The following is a 19,536-nucleotide window of genomic DNA, read 5'->3' as shown; positions in this document are numbered from 1 at the left end:
TTTCACCAGTATATTGATAATCAATCTGGTTGAATTGCAAAATTGTATGAATGTCAAAACTGTACCTGTTTTCCTTTATAGATTTAAGGCAGGTTGCTCCTTAAAAAAAATTATGTCTAACTCTTCAGAGAAAATTTTTCCACATAAACATACAGTGCGTGTGTGTGTGTGTATATATGATTATAGTGTTTATTTTAATATACATATATAGTACAGTGGAGCCTCGTTAATCTGGAGACTGGTTCCCACCAAAATCGTCGGGATAAATGAAGCGTTCGGATAACTGAATCGCATATTTTCTATCTTTACATAAGTAACCAATATGCTTACTTTATTGATGCGTAGTGAATTAAACACATTCTATCATTGGATTTGACCATTTGCATTAGTAAATAATTCCAATATTATTTATTACAATTGTTTTTATAGGACAAATATAAAGCTGAACAAGAGTTTATTCATCAATAAATCTGAAAACGCAATGTATTCATACACGCCTGGAAACAAATAACATAGTGCAGGGAAACTATTCAAATTTTTGCAATTGTTAATAAAGTGAATGAATTGGAATTATAAGAATCAAACATTCTGTTTGAAGAATTTATCGTTGTGTAAACTCCAGACATTTTACTCACAAACTTAACATAAAAGTGCTTCGCACTTTTATTCAGTTTGTGAGTAAAACGTCCAGAGTTTACACATCGATAAATTCTTCAAAAAGAATGTTTAATCCTATAATGAATTATGATAATGTTAACATTTACATGCATTTCAAAGCACTAAAATGGAAATATACGCGTGCAGTGTATTTGCCTATCCTTACATTGTACATGTATATTAGCACGTACTACAAATAAATATACAAAACTGTGTATCGTATGCACAAAAACAAATAATGAAGCACTATATGTAACTATAAATAAATAAATCATTAGTAACTAACGTAATCATTTACGCTTCAAACATTTCATCACACTTTTACTTCTTAAAGAGGCCGGTCATTTCCATCTGTCACGATTTACGGGTTTGGCGGTCTGTTTAAACAATCTTCATCGTCCTAAGTTGATTTAAGAATTTCATATTTATCATGTCAGTTGACAACATTCTTTAACCAAAATTCCATCTGCCAGAGTTTATATTTCTTGTTCTATAATTATCCAAGCCAATATCAGGAGAGAAAAAACGTAATATTAAGACCTATTACTGCTTTGATCTAGGCACGCGCACCCATTGTTTTCATGATGCAATAATAACGGAACAAAACAAGGGTGAAACCAAGACCTACTACTGCTTTGATCTAGCCACACGCACCTATTGTTTTCATGATGCGATAATAACGGAACAAAACAAGGGTGAAACCAACATTACAGGTATATACAAAATTTAATCGTCATTTTCCTTAAAATGGTAATTTCCTCACTTCTACCGAAAGTTTAAAAATTCGAAAGCAATAAAGCTCTACATCGTAACAAGAAGCAATCGTACACAGGTACATTCTATATGCGTGGCATTTTAAACATTAAAAACTGACTACATATACATGTATATATCATGCCAATCTACAGTATAAAATCCAAAATCTAGAAGTTAATCTACACTCTTTAGATTTGAATAAGCCGATATCAATTTATGAAACAGTACAACTGATATGTGTAACAGTTCGATAAAACATGTCATTATGGCATGATGTTTAATTTATTAATACTATTAGGCTATTGATCAAGACAGATTTATTTACAAAATTCAACACTACACACAATACAGATCTTTTGTGCTAAAATTTGCAATGCAATGTCTCGATCGGCACGTGCTATCTAACTGACATATCATCACACACCACCTAATTAAAGGGAGGTGTTGACAGGGTACAGGTAATCGCTTCAATTAGACAGTTTGGCTTGTTATGTTCCCCAACGAAGTTTGGGAACATATTGGTTTTACTCTATTTCTTCTTATTATTATTATTAGGGTCTTCCGTCTTCAGCGGAAAAACCTTCTATTATTCTATTGTTGATTTTTCATTTTTCTTTTTATTATTATTATTTTTATTCTTTTTTTTTTTCCCCTTACCGATTTTGTGCAGAGCATTTCTCAGAGATGGCTGGATCGATTTGCTTCAAATTTTCAGGGTTGATGCATTGTGATCTAAAGTTTATATTTCCGTTTCGATTTTTGAAAATTCACTTCCGGTTGCAAGTTACGTCTGATTTTCCGTTTTTAAAATGACATTTTGTCCAGACGTTTTTTCATAAAGATTGAGTCTTGAAACTTTCAGGGATGATAGATGGTGACCTGTAGCTCTGTAATAAGGTTTATCAATGTGATCCGTCACTTCCTGCCGTCACTGGAAGTGAACAAAATAAATATCCACTTTATTTAGAAATCAAATTTCAAAATAATGCTTTTGAAACAAAACCTACGTAGATTAATTAGGTCTCTTTTGGCGTTTCAGAAAATGTTAGACTTACCGTAAGTTTAACCAGCAACTTCCGGTTTTTAGAGAAAAACTTCGAAAAATTGGTCTTTCTTTGTCATCGTGTATCTCGCTTATTTATCAACCTTTTAATACGATATTTACAGATTTTATTGACATTATCCATCTCTAGGGTACCCTTTAATAATTTTTCAAAATTCACTTCCGGTCATTTGTTAGGGCCAAATTTTAGTTTTTCAAATGACATTCTGTCCGGGCGTTTTCTCATAAACGGTTAAAGATTGAGTCTTGAAACTTTCAGGGATGATAGATGGTGACTTGTAGCTGTAAGGTTTACCATTGCGATTTGTCACTTCCGCCCGTCACCGGAAGTGAACGAAAGAAACGTCAAATTTCAAATTTATGCTTTTCAAACAAAACTTACATAGATTAATTAGGTCTCTTTTGGCGTTTCAGAAAATGTTAGACTTGCCGGAAGTTTAACCAGCAACTTCCGGTTTTTAGAGGAAAAACTTCAAAAAAGTTGGTTTTTCTTTGTCCTCGTATATCTCGCTTATTTATCAAGTTTTTAATAGAATATTTACAGATATTATTGACATTATTCATCTCTAGGGTATCCGTTAATACTATTTCAAAATTCACTTCCGGTCGCGAGATAGGGCAGAATTTCCGTTTTTCAAATGACACTTTGTCCAGACGTTTTGTCATAAACCGTTAAAGATTGGGTCTTGAAACTTTCAGGAATGTTAGATGGTGACTTGTAGATGTGACATACATGTTTCAATTTTGATGTCATCCACCGGAAGTACCTTAAAAATAAGTGATTTTTCATTTTTTTTATTCTAATGCTCATAACATTATTTAACAGAATGTAATAGGTCATACCATTTCCACCGGAAGTTGGTTGTTCGAAACCGGAAGTTGTCCGAAAACTCAGTATTTTTCACAGAAATTTTTAGTTTGGAGTCCTACGCTTTTTTATTTTTTATTTTTATTTTTAGTCGTTTTATGGACTCCAGAGATTCTCGAAAGTGAATAAAATAAAACCGAAGTTGTTTATAATTGATAAATCGTGTCTTTCATGTACGTGTTTATTTCTTTCATGTATAGTCGTTCTTCACTAATTGAATTCTTCCAGTTAAGATCCTATCTCGTCAGAAATTGGACGGAAGACCTATTCGTTGCTCGCAACGAGATAATTTCTAGTTATTATTATTCTTTCTTTCTTCTTGTGACTTTTTTGTCCACGAGTGTTCTCGGAAACTACTCAAGAGATCAATATGAAACCTTTTTAGGATGTTAGTATAACATATGTAGATGTGCGGAACGAATGTCATTTTCTCTGAAAACGCATGCATTAGATTTTTTGTTTACAAACTTTGGAATGCATCTAACTGTTTTATTTTTCAATGAAATTGTTTGATATTTATATCGTAGGTGAAACTCGAGACCCTTAACTGTTTAGCATGGTCAAAATTTCAATTTTGCACGTGCATGCACTTGTGATTCAATTTGATTGGATAATACAAAAACGCCTATAACTTTCATGTCAATAAAGGAAAATTCATCATGTTTACAGGATAGGTAGACATGCCAAATCTCTACAGATCAATGTATTAAAAATTGCAAATGCGCATGCACATGCATTGTCTTTTGAAGGTTCAATTCTTTCAATGACCATAACTTTTTTATTTTTTGTCAAAATGATTTGAAACTTGGGTTGTTTATGTGTCTTGGGATACTCAACAAAAGTATATAGTCATAATTAGTATACAGCACATGCATGCATGTGTGCTTAATTCTGATTGGACGATTTTCAAATCGCCATAACTTTCTTATAAATCATGCAAACAATATCAAATTTATAGTGTAAGTATATCTATCAAATGTCTATTGAATGACATCAACATTGATGCTCAGTCATACTCACGTGCGCATGTATGCACGTGCATAGCTTTTCTTTCATTTTTCGGGTACTAAAATGGCTATAACTATTCAGTATTGAATTAAAAACTCAAATGAATTCAAATTTACCCTGTAGATGTATGATATGAATGCCTATTAAATTGTGTTAGCAAATATTCCATTATCAAAATCGCGTGCGCGTGAATGCACGTGCATTGTATTTTTTGACATCTAAATTCAAGTATTGGTCTATAACAGTTTTAGATTGTAATGAATAGGTTTGAAATTTAGGTTGCAGATATGTTTTGGACCCCTCCATTTATTGATGGTGTCAAAATCACTTCCCTGCACGCGCATGCACGTGTGCTTAATTCTGATTGGACGATTTTGAAATTCCCATAATTTTCTTATACGTGAAGCAATTGATATCAAATTCATATAGTAAGTATATCGTTCAAGTGTCTATTGAATAGCATCAAGAAAATTGCTTTGTCATACTCACCCGCACGTGTATGCACGTGCATTGATATCGGTCTTTGTAGTTTTGAGTTGCTGTTCATTTCTCGTTTTTCATTGAACTGTTTTGAAACTTGTCTTGTAGTCATATATTTAGACATGTAATGTACCAACATGGTCAAATTACTCACCAGCATGTGCACACACATGCGTGCACGTGCACAGAATTTTCAGATATCTATAACTGATTAGTTTTAGCATGAAATGGACTGAATGTTATAAAATAGTTATCTATTCAAACACTTCACAGATTGATATGATCAAAACCACTTGTACTGAAACAAATGACACAACTTTCTAAATGGGGGAATGTTTGGGGAACATCTGTAACGGGCCCCGTTACAATAAGTACTAGTTTTCTTTACAATTTACGCCTTGCTAAAATTGTCCGACACAGACCTTACCTCAAAAAATTACCGTCCAGATTAACGGTACAATTTTCACTGCATTTTAACGTTTTTGTTGTAAAAAATGACCGTCCGGAACGCGAATTTCCGGATTAATGATGCAAAATAACGTATAAAAATTCTGTTCCCTATAAAAATCTTCCGGAAGGTGAAGCGTCCGGATTAAACTACTGTAAGTTAGTGTGCAGACATATTAACCTAATTAATTCTCAAACCCTGATGAAATATGCCTCTAAAATAATTTAAGCTATATAACTAGGGAGGTGTGAGTAAAAGTATTGAGAATGGTATAGGTAATACGGAATATAGGAACCACTATTTTGTCTCTGATTCCATCACGGTTTTAATGTTTAGTATGCCCACCGAAATCACATTTTCTGCGTTAACTTGGGCAACTTTTCAGTAAACAAGCACATGTCACTTACTGAAGTTATCAGATATTATAGTGAGTTCTGGCACAGTTTAGCGTCGTTTTTGAAAGTTGAGGGATGGGGAGCAAACAGAGAAAAAAGGTGCCGTTATATTTATACGAAAAATCTTAGTTAGCTGCCCAAACCCCAAAGTCGTAGAAAGGTACCTATATGAGTTCAATTCATCGGTTCAACCTTGCATTTCCACTACCATTTGCCGCTACTATATTAAGTGACTTGCCAATAAATTAATCTTTGCATGTACTAATAACAAACGTTTTATATGATATGTGATAATAGCGCAATGTCAAGAAAACGGGGTGGGGGTTGGGAGGTCTACATGTTGTTGCATGTAGGTGTCTGGAGATCGATGCATAAATAGTGATTATTTATATCATTTCATAGCGGTCGGTTGTTTTAATGATTTGAGAAAGTCTCATTAAGTAAAAATATACATACGTGCATATGGTAATTGAAATAGACTTTTTTAGGTCAACTGAGTAAACTATTGCTATTGGTTGTCGTCGGTCGTGAGTTAACAATTGAACATTTTTAACTTCTTCTTGATAACTACCAGTCCAATTCTTTTCAAATTTGGTATGAAGCATCATTAGGACAAGGGGGACATAAATTGTAAATTTCAGGACTCCAGCACTCCTGGGGCTGTAGGAGCGGGGCAAAAACTGTCCAAAATTGACCAATTTTCAAAAATCTTCTTCTCAAGAACCATACACGTGTAAGAAAAAGTAAATGCATAGTGATGTAAAGCAGGAAGGCTTCTACGAAAATTGTAAATTTCATGATCCCTGGGGTTGGGGTTCTGACACCAGGGCAGGGCCAAACTTGGTATATAGTGTTTGTGTGTAAAACACTTAAATTACATCTCCTTTAATGCTATTGATACTAAATTGAAAGTACATATTATGTAAATAGATATCTAGAAAGAACAGGTAGTCCTTTACTAAAATTGTAAAATTGATGCCCCCCAGAGTAGGGGTTCTGACCCCAGGGTGGGACCAAACTTAGTATATAGTATTTATGTGTAAGTTTGCTGATACTGTATAAAATCTAAATGCATACTTTTGATGTTTTAATGTTAATACACCTATTATTTAAAGACCCAAAAAAAACACCGTACGGTTGCTCCACGGATGACTGAATGTGGGCGGAGCTCATCTATGGTCAATGTTATTTACCTGGCCAAGAGATCGGTTGTTGTGTATATTTTTATGATATACACAGGAAATTTCTCAGGTTATTACAAATTATACTTAGTGTCTTGATTTGTGCACACACAAAAAATAATTAAAATTTCTACCTACATGCATACCGCATTTCTATTTCCCGTAAACCTTCAAACTTGGTCATATTTATGTATTGCAAATGACAGGTTTAGCCCATTTCTAAACCTTTGCTTTTTAAAACTTCTAATTAAATTGTTATATATCGTATATAAATAATTTCCTAAATATAATATTACCCGGCATTTCCGGGCACTTCCTGGTGTCCTGGGAGTTCGCGGTGTCGTGGGTGTAGTAGGTAAAATATCCATGTTTCGAGAGAATGAATAAATCCAAGTAGATCTGTGTACATGTACAACCAAATGAAGAATGATCAAGATACCCCTCAATATGGGCCGTCTGTAGGGTTTCTGTAGCTGTAGTGTTTGCGTAATGGTGGTATCCCAAACAGAAGCTGACACGAAGTCTCTCTCTCTCCCCCCCCCCCCCCCTCCTCTCTCTCTCTCTCTCTTTAGGGTTTCTGTGGACGTAGTGTTTGTGTAACGATGGCATCCCAAACAGAAGCTGACACGAAGTCTACACCCCCTCCTCTCTCTCTCTCTCTTTAGGGTTTCTGTGGACGTAGTGTTTGTGTAACGATGGTATCCCAAACAGAAGCTGACACATAGCTAGTCTACCCCCCCCCCTTTCTCTCTCTCCCTTACTCTCAATCATTGACTAAATGAGTGATTATTGTCATACGTATGCAACACTATTGCCATGCCATATTATTTCATCTATATTATTGCTACAGTTTTACACATCTCTCTCTCTCTCTCTCTCTCTCTCTCTCTCTCTCTCTATCTATATATATATATATATATATATATATATATATAAATATAAAACCGTGATAAATTATAAATAGCTCAATAACTCTCTCTCTCTCTCTTTACCTTTATAAATATAAAACCGTGATAAATTATAAATAGAAATATCTCAATAACTCTAACTCTCTCTCTCTCTCTCTCTCTCTCTCTCTCTCTCGCTCTCTCTTTCAATATAAAGCCGTGATAAATTATAAATAGAAATATCTCAATAACTTATTTATGCTTTTTTACTATTGTTTGATTTCTGATTGTGTAATTTATATTCCATGTGGTATCTCAAATAGAAGCATTTTTTTAACTACTGTAACAATTTTACGCATGGGCAATATAACCATTATACATGTTGATGTGCTGCGCCAATAAAGAATTGTTCATGTTTTTATAAATATAAAGCCACAATAAATCATTAATAGCAAATATTCCAATAACTTATGTTTTTTTTTTTTGTTTTTTTTTTATTATTATTGTTTGATTTCTGACTGTTTAATCTATAATACATGTATAAAGATGGAGAGAGAAAATACGATGATAAATTGCATTGTATAGGGGACGTTAGAAATTAAAATATTCTAGGTGCGAGTCAATGCTATCAAAACTCCGGTATACTGGGGCTTTCCTCGAGATCTGAAGACTGCCGGTCATCATTAGCCATGATTGTTATCAAAACATCTTTCTCAGGTAGCTGTAGACCACGGTCTCTGCAAACGTCAATCAACCTAAGCGCTATTGTTAAAAGTTTGATTGACCAGTGGCTTATCATTGATCGCGACACAGGTAAAATTTGGGGGCGTTAACTTAAAGTTGAGTCTTTAAAGCCTTTCATCAGTGTATGCACTTTTGAGGACAATGAAGTTTTAAGAACAAATCTTGTTTTATACTGTTGCTGAACTTTAGAATTTAGCTAAGATATTCAGAACAGGAATTTTTTTCTAGATTTCATAGCCCGTTGAAGTAGTGATGCTTTTTCACTATTATTCAGGTGACCGATAAGGCTAGTTGGCCTCTTGTTTGGTTTTATCTCCGCTACCAAACATCAGAATTTATGTTTTTTGGTACTAGGGCATTCACTTGCAACATTCTGAAAAATAATCTTCAAACCAGGCAGATATTTTAGCTTCAGAAATGAGTCGTCTTTAGCCATCACTAATTTGTATACAAGGGTTGCCCAAGTGATGCATGATTTTCGTAACTTCTTTTTATGAAGAGTTCCAAAATTTTCTAGTTCCGATATCCGGTATTGGAAGAAAAGAGTGGATTTTGTATAATGGATGAATTTACATGCTATATGGAAAGGAATATTTTGGATTATTACACTTTTGGATTATTTTCATTTTGCAGTCTTGGCCTTGCTCTTCCACGATATCAAAATTACGTCATGAAACTAACAGACTTCACTGAGGCCAAAGCAAAGGGTAAATATGACTTGATTTTATATACTGCATGGACAATTTCGCTTCATGTGATTTTCACCCATACACGTTTGAAAAAGTTTTCATCCAAATTTGAATTTGCCCAAAGTTATTTCCTGGAATTCATGTTCCCCCAGTTTTAAATTTGCCCATTTTGGTTATTGATGAAATAGACAAAAATAAAATGGACAAATTTTACCTTGTAAGGTTTTGAGACATTGATACTTCACAAGTAAAAACCTTCATATTCTTTTAATATTTATTGTCCCCTCCTTCAACAAATGGGGGTATATAGATTTGAGTCAGTCTGTCTGTAACCTTGGTTTCTGAGGAATCTCAAATAGTACTTAAGCATTAGAATTTGGAGGAAATCTCAAATATGCCTAAGGCAATCTTAGGCATGTGCCCTCTTTTGTTAGGTCACCTGAGTCACTCAGATGACCTATTGCTATTGTTCTGCATCCATCGTCCATTTACAACTCCTTCCCAGAAACTACTGGGCCAATCTTGACCAAATTTGGTATGTTGCATCTGTAGGTGAAGGAGACACCCCCCCCCCCCCAATAAAAACCTGTAAAACTGATGTATTTCTTTAAAAATCTTCTTTACTCCTGGACATCTAGCAGAGAAGGTGAGTGTATAGTAATGATGAGCAAGGAAGCTTCTACCAAAATTGTAAATTTTATGATCCCGGGGTGGAGCCAAACTTGGTATAATAGTGTTCATGTGTAAAACATTTTAATACCGGTAAATGACTTCTTCTTTAGTGCTATTGATACTAAATTGAAAGTAAATGGATATTTAGAAAGATCAGGTAGTCCTTTACCAAAATTGTAAATTTGATGATCCCAGGGGTAGGGATTTTGGTATCAGGGTGGGGGCAAAATGGTCAGTTATTAAATGTGTGAACAATAGAAATTTTTAACTTCTTTTTGATAACTATCATTCCAGGTCTTTTCAAATTTGGTATGAAGCATCTTTCGAAGAAGGGGGACATAAATTGTAAATTTCAGGATTCCTGCACCCCTTGATCCTTAGGGGCGAGGCAAACACTGCCCAAAATTTACCAATTTTCAAAAGTCTTCTTCTCTAGAACCGCACATGTGTAAGAAAAACCAAATGCATAGTGATGTAGAGCAGGAATGCCTCTACCAAAATTGTAAATTTGATGATCCACGGGGTAGGGGTTCTGACCTCAGGGTGGGCCAAACTTAGTATATATTAGTATTTATGTGTAAGTTTGCTGATACTGTATAAAATCTTAATGCATACTTAGGAATAGCAGAAAAGGATGTACAAAAAATGGTGAATTTCACAACCCAGGGTTTTGACTCTAGGATGGGTCCAAATTAGTCATATCTTATAATGTTTAATGTTACATGTAATACACCTATTATGTTATGTAAAGCCTTTATCAGTGTATGCACTTTTGAGGGCATTGAAGTTTTAAGAACAAATCTTGTTTTATACTGTTGCTGAACATTAGAATTTAGCTTAGATATTCAGATGAGTAATTTTTTTTAAGATTTCATAGCCCTTGGGAGTAGTGATACTTTTTCACTAGTACTCAGGTGACCCTTAGGGGCTTCTTATCCATTTTGTTCTCAATCTATATATAGATTGAGAACAAAATGGATAAGAAGCACCTGTGGGTGAGTGATAAGGCCTGTGGGTCTCTTGTTTTTTAAGCCAAAAGGTCAAGATTACCAGGTGACATATGGTAAGAAATGGTTTCTAGATGAAGTTTAAAATACTATTGGCAGCAATGAAGAGTCTCTATTACTTAAGCCAAAACAATGAAACTTCTCATGAAGAGGCACCATGATTTGAAGATAACCCTATTGTTCTGGAGATCAAAAGTTGAGGTTACCAGACCTCATTTGATAAGAAATAATTTCTGGATGAAATCTGTACTGTTTGAGCTTTAATGAGGCATCTTCTTAATATGAAGATTCTCTAGCTATCACAAAAGATTAATCCCTAATACTTTCTAAGTCCAGGTCACCAGCTCACATAAGACAACAAATGGTGTTTGGAAGATGTATTTTATGTTGTGCTTCAGCAAAGAAACAAAGCAAGGAGAGTATTTGTTGAACAAATGTAACTTTAAGCAGGGGTGTAAATTCTCTGAATTTGCTTGTTTTTCCAGAAATGATCAATTTGCTGAGGGAGCAAGATACAGCTAAGTTGTTAGCACCCTGGTAAGTTTTACTGTTCTTTCATGTAACAACAAATCCAGTCTGATTAAAATCAGACCCCATACTCATTATATCAACGATTGCAGACCTGTGATTCTTCCGTCGGAAGACAAAATCTCCCGAATTTGAGCCCCCCTTCCGTTCCTTCCGTTAAAATGTAAAATCTTCCGTCATTTCAAATTTTCAACAACAAAAATTTTCTAAGCACCATTTTTCGATATTGATAAGGAAAAACCCCGAGACAATCGAAAGTCGTCTATTTTTCTGTCACAGTGACTGCACAGGTAAACGTCAATTAACGAGGGTACAGTAATTACTGAAGCCATTTGAGGAGTTTATTTATGATTACACAGCAATTAGTGATAATAAACAATTAGTGGATGATTAAAAAGATTGTTTTTGGCACACGCTCTGGTGATTAGGAAGTGATACCGACAGTTGAAGTTGTTATAAAAACATCAAGTCGGACAATCTTTGATACTGCTGAAAACTTGGTAAGGAGCAGGTGGGAAAAGAAAGTGGGCACTGAAGATGTTCGTAATATGTGTGGACAGAATGACACAATTGTATTAGAATGGATTATCTCTAACTGAACTGTATATTCAAAGATGGATACGGCAAGACGACGATGGGTGTGCACAGTTCGAATTTTCTCAATATTTATTTACACATGCATGTATAAATAGTACGTGGCCAAGTCTTGTAACATATATTTGTTCACTACACGTTTCACTGAAGAAGAAAAAAAACACGTTTTCAGATATGCAATGCAGTTCTTTTATGTGAGAACATATTCTTTATATTATTTAGCTCACCAGTGCTGAAATCTCAAGTGAGCTTAAATTTGTTAGTAGGCCTAGATCAAATATGTTGGTCAACTTTTCTGAAAAGTGATAATTGTTATAACTTGTTATCTCTGTAATAAATATATAAATATAACAAGTTTTTTTTCTTTTAATTGTGGTTTTTAAGGTATTGACTTAAGAATTATCAATGTTCTTAACACAAAAAAGGATTTATCAATGTTCTCAACACAAAAAGGATCTGATGATTATGAACTCAGACACTTGTAACACAAAAAACTACTAGTAGCATGATTTCATTAGCCAATGAACACACAAAAACGGTAAAACAAAAATGTCGATAAAAAATCTCCAGTTATCAGACCAAAACTCCAGCTGAAAATTTTCAAATCTCCAGTTGTGGCATGACAGTTCTGTCACAGGTCTGCGATTGATAATGAGTATGGGGTCTGATTTTAATCAGACTGCAACAAATCATAGTTGTAATAATTAGGAATTTAAAAATTAGTAGAAATCAATTAATTTGCCTCATTATGAAAATTAATAAATTATAAAAAGATATTTGCTCGTATAATTTAGTTAATATATTTAAATGTGTATGAAGACTAATTTGAAATTCATCAGAATAGCTCACTTGAATGGTAGGTTTGAGTGAGCTATTCTGATGAAAAAATATTATCATCATGAAGTTTCCTTCTCTAGAACTAATTTCAACCAAACTTACCACAAAACATCTTTCAGTAAAGGGGATTCAAGATTTTTCAAATGAAGGGTTATGATCTCTCCTAAAGGGAAATAATTAAGAAAAAGTGAAAAGAGGATGGTGTTGACTTGTTTTGCCAGTAGATATATGAAAATTCCTTCATATAATGAGAAAAATTAAAGATTTAAGTTTGTTCAAACCGTAAGCCCAGGACCATGGTGGGGACAGGCAATGAAATTAAGGGGAAATACTCGCTAAATGTGAGTTTAAAATTGAAATTGCGAGTAAAAAATCACAAGTGATCGCAACTTTTTGTGAGTGAAAAAAATCCCGATCTTTTTTCCGGATTTCCTCGGTTTATTGGCTATACTTTGAAGTTTACAATAATTTTGTCTTGTGCATAGAAACGCTTTACAGAATGAATATACAAGTATTGAAAAAGTAAACGTGGATCGAATAAATAACTAAGGCCAAGGTCGTCTCAGTCAGTCCTACTTCAAGCACACTTCGGGCGTCTCAGTGACGTCTGATTTAAACAGCAAGCATGTTGATTTCATCAGTGTCTACATGAAACAACACATGACAGAGTTAGTGTCACCGTTTCACGTGGTGTCCTTCTGTACTCTATAGTCAAACACGAGTTCGCGGGGTTTTTTCCACTAGAATTTTTTAGATGAAATTTCCAAAAGTTTTGAACATATAGTTTGAATTGGCGCAAACAGTCTTCAAGATTTCAAACGACATGATGTTGTAAATAGGTGGTAGATCTCTGGACAGCGAGTACATCGCACAAGTGTACCCTGTGACCCTCACCATGCACCATGTATGTTGTCTGACAATTCATTAAATTTTAAATGAAAGAATTCTCAATCTTATTTTCATTATTGCACTTTAAAGAAGATTTTAAAAGATTTTCCCTATATATTGATATAGAGACATGCTTGTTTTCTTAAATTCCTGTAAAACAGCCTTCGGTTGAAAAATGCTAGTAAAAACTCAATTTTGCTAGTTGGAAAATAATCCACTAGCTAAAATTTGCTAGTAATGAAAAAAGTTAATTTCGATCCCTGGGGGAGAACAATATGGGTTCAAAATATTGAAAAGGAATGTACAGGTTAATTCAGTATTTAAAAATCTCAAGAGCCAAAACAATACAATTTATATCATTAGAAATAATTATTCAGTTTCTTCACATTGTAATCCCATTCATAGGGTGCTGTTTTTTAAAATAAATATTCTACTTAGGAATCACTGAGCCAGAGAAGCCAATGTATAAAAGTCACTTGTTAAATAAAATTGCCAAAAAATAAAATGCAAAGATTTCAAACTACTTTTTCTTTGAGAAACATCTAATAAATAATTATCTGATATATGGTATTCTTCAAAAATCTTCCTAGGAATGAAATTTGTACTTATTGTCAAGTAAATAGGCAAGCATTCTCATGTAGTGAAGATTCAAATCTATTTAAAGCCAGGATAGGACAACGATAAGGACTTAAAACAATATGGTACAATTTATCAATCTAATACATGTATTCAAGCACCTTCAAGTAGTGTAAATATTCAAGTTTGTTCAAATTATGTCCACCAGGCTTTATGCGGAGCCATGGTAATGAACATTTTACAAAGAATGGATTGATTTTATATTGTTTAACGTCCCTCTTGAGAATTTTTAACTCATATGGAGATGTCGCCGTTGCTGGTGAAGGACTGCAAAATTTAGGCCTATGCTTTGCGCTTATGGCCTTTGAGCAGGGAGGGATCTTTATCGTGCCATCCTGCCGCGACACGGGGCCTTCCAGTTGGTTTTTACGGTTTCACCCATTTAGTCCCCTCTTACGACAAGCAAGGGGTACTGAAGACCTATTCTAACCAGGATCCCCACGGGAATTTACATAGGAAAAACATTTAATTACTATTTTATCAAGAACCACTGGTTCTTGTTCAGAACCACATATAATTATATAAATAATATAAAAGTATCCTCATATTGCATGGATTCAATTTATCCTGGATCCAGAGCGTGTCTACAATAGTACTTTAAAAGATTGGATATAGTGGTCCAATAACAGGTCTTAGCTTATTATTGAGCCACTAATTTATTAAGTAAGATGTGCAAGATGGCTCAGGTGAGCTTTGTGGCCCATGATGCATTTTAGCTCTAGTATAACAAACAGATAGTTTTATCAATGTGACTTTGTTTAACTTGCATATTTCCAAACATATAAACATTAGTTCTATCTCCATCTTAATATATATTTTTTAGTAAAAATGTTAGAAAAAAATATTGAATTTCAGTGTAAGATATTAGAATTCAGTAATTGTTCACTCTTCCAATATATTCCATGATTTAGTAATATGTTTCAGTACAGGTTCATATCGAATGCTAATGTAGAACATTATTGTAGGAAATACTACAAATCTAGCAGCGTAACACAGAACCAGAACTCCAGCGTAGTGGTGGAAGACCTGATAGCTGCCCTTGAGAATAATTATTCACAAACTCCAGACAACTGTAAGTCACGAGTCTACCAGTTTTATATCCAGCTCTGTGAAAATTGTTTTGGATACGGAATCACATTAGGGTAATCGGTTTGTTTAATTTCTCATGGTGGGTTGATTTATCATGTGGAATTAGAGTTGACTTGACTTCTGTGGAATTTGTAGTGGCCTGATATATGTAGAATTCATGGTACTACATTGATTTATTGTGTAGAATTTGACTTAACTTCATTTCTGTGCAATTTTTGGTTGCTTTATTTGTATAGAATTGATGATGGCTGGGCTCATGTGGAATTGATTTTATAATCACTAGTATGAATAGTCATTTCACTTAAGGTTCCTGAGTAGAATTGTCTTCAGAAAGTTTTTGGAAGGATATTTTTATTTCTATCATCTCCATATATCACAATTTACAAAATTGGAGAGAGTGTGCTTACCAATGTGCCAGATGGCATTGGATTTCACTTTTTATACCCCCCGCAACAAGTTGTGGGGGGGGGGGGGGTATACTGGAATCAGGTTGTCCGTCTGTCTGTCCGTCCGTCCGTCCGTCTGTAGATGCAATGGTTTCCGGGCTCTAAAGCATTATCCTTTCTACCTACCGTCACCATATCATACATATGGACTACCCATGGGATGAAGATGTTCCCTATCGATTTTGGGGTCAAAAGGTCAAAGGTCAAGTGCACTGGACATCGAAGTAGCAATATGGTTTCCGGGCTCTAAAGCGTTATCCTTTCCACCTACCGTCACCATATCATACATATGGACTACCCATGGGATGAAGATGTGCCCTATCGATTTTGGGGTCAAAAGGTCAAAGGTCAAGCGCACTGGACATCGAAGTAGCAATATGGTTCGGTTTGTTATGCCATTTGTTTTTTACACTCAGAAAAGAGGTAGTTTATACCTATTACCAACACCCTTTGGGAGATTGGGGTAAGCGGGGGGTATTCTTAGTGAGCATTGCTCACAGTACCTCTTGTTTAGACTTTATATTCAGAATTTAGCTGTTTTACATACACACTTGGCAATGCTATAATCAGCATGATTATATCGCCATAATGAATGTACTAGTATGAAATAACGTAAAATAGTATGATTTAGCAATTTTATGCTCCATATGAAAAGGAGGGGCATATTGATTTGCACCTGCTGATACATGTACATCAACCATTTGGTCCGTAAACCAAGTATTATCTGCTCGATATCTTGAGAATCTTTTGCCTAACAAGCATCAATAGTCCAGTCAAAATAGTGGATATTGGGGGTCAACCTTGAACTAATTGCAACAGAAATTCTGATTACAGAGCATCAACAGGTAGACCCTAGACAATATATATTCCAAAATCCACTGAAATCCACCGAGCACTTTTCGGGTAATTCTAGTTTGAAAATGGGTACCTTAAATGGTATTTTATCGGCATTCATGGATATATACGTTCTCAGGTTTGTCGATTTACATACATTTTGGAAGACGCGAAACATGAAAGGCAGATAAAATATCGTATAAAGTATTAGAGTGACATACAGTTATTGATATTTAAACAAGTAGATCATATATATATATATATATATATATATATATATATCACCGTCATCATATATATATATAAAAAGCAACCTGTTTAAATATCAATAACTAATAATCTATATTCCAAAATTCTCCGGGTACTTTTCAAGTAAATCTTGCATGAATATAGGGGGTTGGTGTACTACTAACTTTGTTTTGAAAGCGAAGTTGACATCAATAAAGATAAAAGAAAAATATTCATTTGAAAGCGTTGTAATTCATTATGTTTAAGCATCATCTGACACGTCATCGTTATCATCATAATCCATACAAAGTACATGTATATTTTCACTAATAGATTTCTTGTTTAATTCACAATGCAAATATCAATATATTGAGTTATTTCAGTAATAACTTATGGCTTGTTTAAACATTTGTGCAGCATGTATAATGCTAATGAATGATGATCACCACCATCTCACGTGTTCAGTTCATCATTCATGTATACAAAAAATATTCAATTGAATGATAAATTAGTCATCGTCATCTTGGCAAGGTTCAGCATTCGTACAACTTGTACCACGGCATTCTCCACAACAAATTGAGCATTTAATTCCGTGTCGTCTGCAACTGCACCGCTTTGAGTCACAGTTGCTTTGGCAATTGCAACGAATTATTTTCAGAAGATCGGACGGTGCTGGTGCCAATTTAGTCTTAATCGGTAGAAGATAACCAGTGTCATTCAATTTCCATCCCCATTTTGTCGCGTCCAAGTCGTTTGCTATCCATTGTTGTACTTGATGATACGCTCTATATATATGTTGCTTTGCAGATTCATAAGTAGGTGTTTATATAAATAACACAGATGAAAAGTTACTATATTTTATTCAAACTTTGCCTTTTGGGTACTACTCAGCGGATTACAGAATAACAAGATACATCAAAAACACATGCATGATTTTTAACATCCAAGATAGATATCAACTCTAACATACATCTCAAATTAAAACAACATCAGTCAAGTTGAAAACTTAAGCTGAAATGCTTGCTAAGAGCATAGCCGATGGCCATGCATGTAATGGTGAGAGGCCGATGGCCTTGAGTATAAGTGGCCGATGGCCCTGTAATATGTAAGTGGCCGATGGCCCTGTAATATTTAAGTGGCCGATGGCCCAGTAATATGTAAATGGTCATTATAGCTATGTAAACATGCATGTGTAAAATGCTGATGGTTTGTGTTTCCTAAACTATTTCTTTTGGGGTAGAACATTGAAATTGTTTCAATGTGTTATGCCCGAGATTGTTTCAATGTGTAATGCCCTATGAATTGTTGAGTAATTTACCCAAGATCAGATTAAGGTGGTGGCGGGGTGGATGGAGGTTTGTTTAGCCACAGAAGAACTTCAAAACTGATGCAGTGATGCTATACAGCTTAATACTGATTGGTCTATTTGATCACGTGATACACGAGATCTGCCATATTCTAAATATAGATCCGATAGCTATGATACAGAATCAACTTATATAAACTATATTTAATAACTTAAATAACAATTTATATAAATAACACAGATGAAAAGTTACTATATTTTATTCAAACTTTGCCTTTTGGGTACTACTCAGCGGATTACAGAATAACAAGATACATCAAAAACACATGCATGATTTTTAACATCCAAGATAGATATCAACTCTAACATACATCTCAAATTAAAACAACATCAGTCAAGTTGAAAACTTAAGCTGAAATGCTTGCTAAGAGCATAGCCGATGGCCATGCATGTAATGGTGAGAGGCCGATGGCCTTGAGTATAAGTGGCCGATGGCCCTGTAATATGTAAGTGGCCGATGGCCCTGTAATATCTAAGTGGCCGATGGCCCAGTAATATGTAAATGGTCATTATAGCTATGTAAACATGCATGTGTAAAATGCTGATGGTTTGTGTTTCCTAAACTATTTCTTTTGGGGTAGAACATTGAAATTGTTTCAATGTGTTATGCCCAAACGAAGATATTGCCAGTTAAGCCTGCACCTACTGGGAATAGCTGAGAGCCCCAAAAGGAAGTAATATATCGTTGCTAAACCTCCACCTTAATCTGATAAAAAAAAACGTGAAACTAACTATTCTAATGAAAACTACATCGTTACTGTGTACAAAACAAAGATAACATATGTACATCATAAAGCGCAACTTGCGCTTCAACTAGTCTAAAGGTTTAAGATGAAGCATACATTATATACAGCTGGTACAAGCGTCACATTATTATCATATATCCGTACATAGCAAACACACGAATGAAATGTCATTTGATCACTGTCTCCGAATTTTTTTTCACTGGTACTATCACAGTTATAGAACATCAGTTGTGGCACATAGCTCGTTGCGCTCGCGATAGAGTGTCATCATCAGTTCTTACATATCTATTATAACAATCTGAACTCCACCGTCCTAGTGTTTTAATCATATGGTCCTGCACTTGGCCTTCTGCAGCAGATGTTGCTGCCCCAATCCTGAAGGAATGCCCATTGTACTGCTCGTCATTGTAACCTAACATTTGAAGGATACATTTTAATTTGTTCACCAAGAAATTTCTTGTTAACGGGTTGCCACTATCGTCAATGAAT

The 19,536-nt window shown here is 34.6% G+C and overlaps 1 protein-coding gene across 10 annotated transcripts in view; it reads left to right on the top strand.

Annotated features, from left to right (window-relative positions):
- LOC125655910 (voltage-dependent calcium channel subunit alpha-2/delta-2-like) overlaps positions 1–19,536 on the top strand; it is a 134,263-nt gene that overhangs the window by 68,442 nt on the left and 46,285 nt on the right. For all 10 annotated transcript variants that reach the window (XM_056144819.1, XM_056144816.1, XM_056144818.1 and 7 more), the window contains 3 exons: positions 9,121–9,194; positions 11,341–11,392; positions 15,304–15,410. In XM_056144819.1, coding sequence (XP_056000794.1) covers positions 9,121–9,194; positions 11,341–11,392; positions 15,304–15,410 — 233 coding nt within the window. The remainder of the gene's footprint in view (positions 1–9,120; positions 9,195–11,340; positions 11,393–15,303; positions 15,411–19,536) is intronic.

The sequence above is a fragment of the Ostrea edulis genome, chromosome 7 (assembly GCF_947568905.1).
Source record: "Ostrea edulis chromosome 7, xbOstEdul1.1, whole genome shotgun sequence".
Taxonomy (NCBI): Eukaryota; Metazoa; Mollusca; class Bivalvia; order Ostreida; family Ostreidae; genus Ostrea; species Ostrea edulis.
The sequence above is the reverse complement of the archived record's forward strand: the minus strand, read 5'-3'. Positions and strand labels throughout refer to the sequence as shown.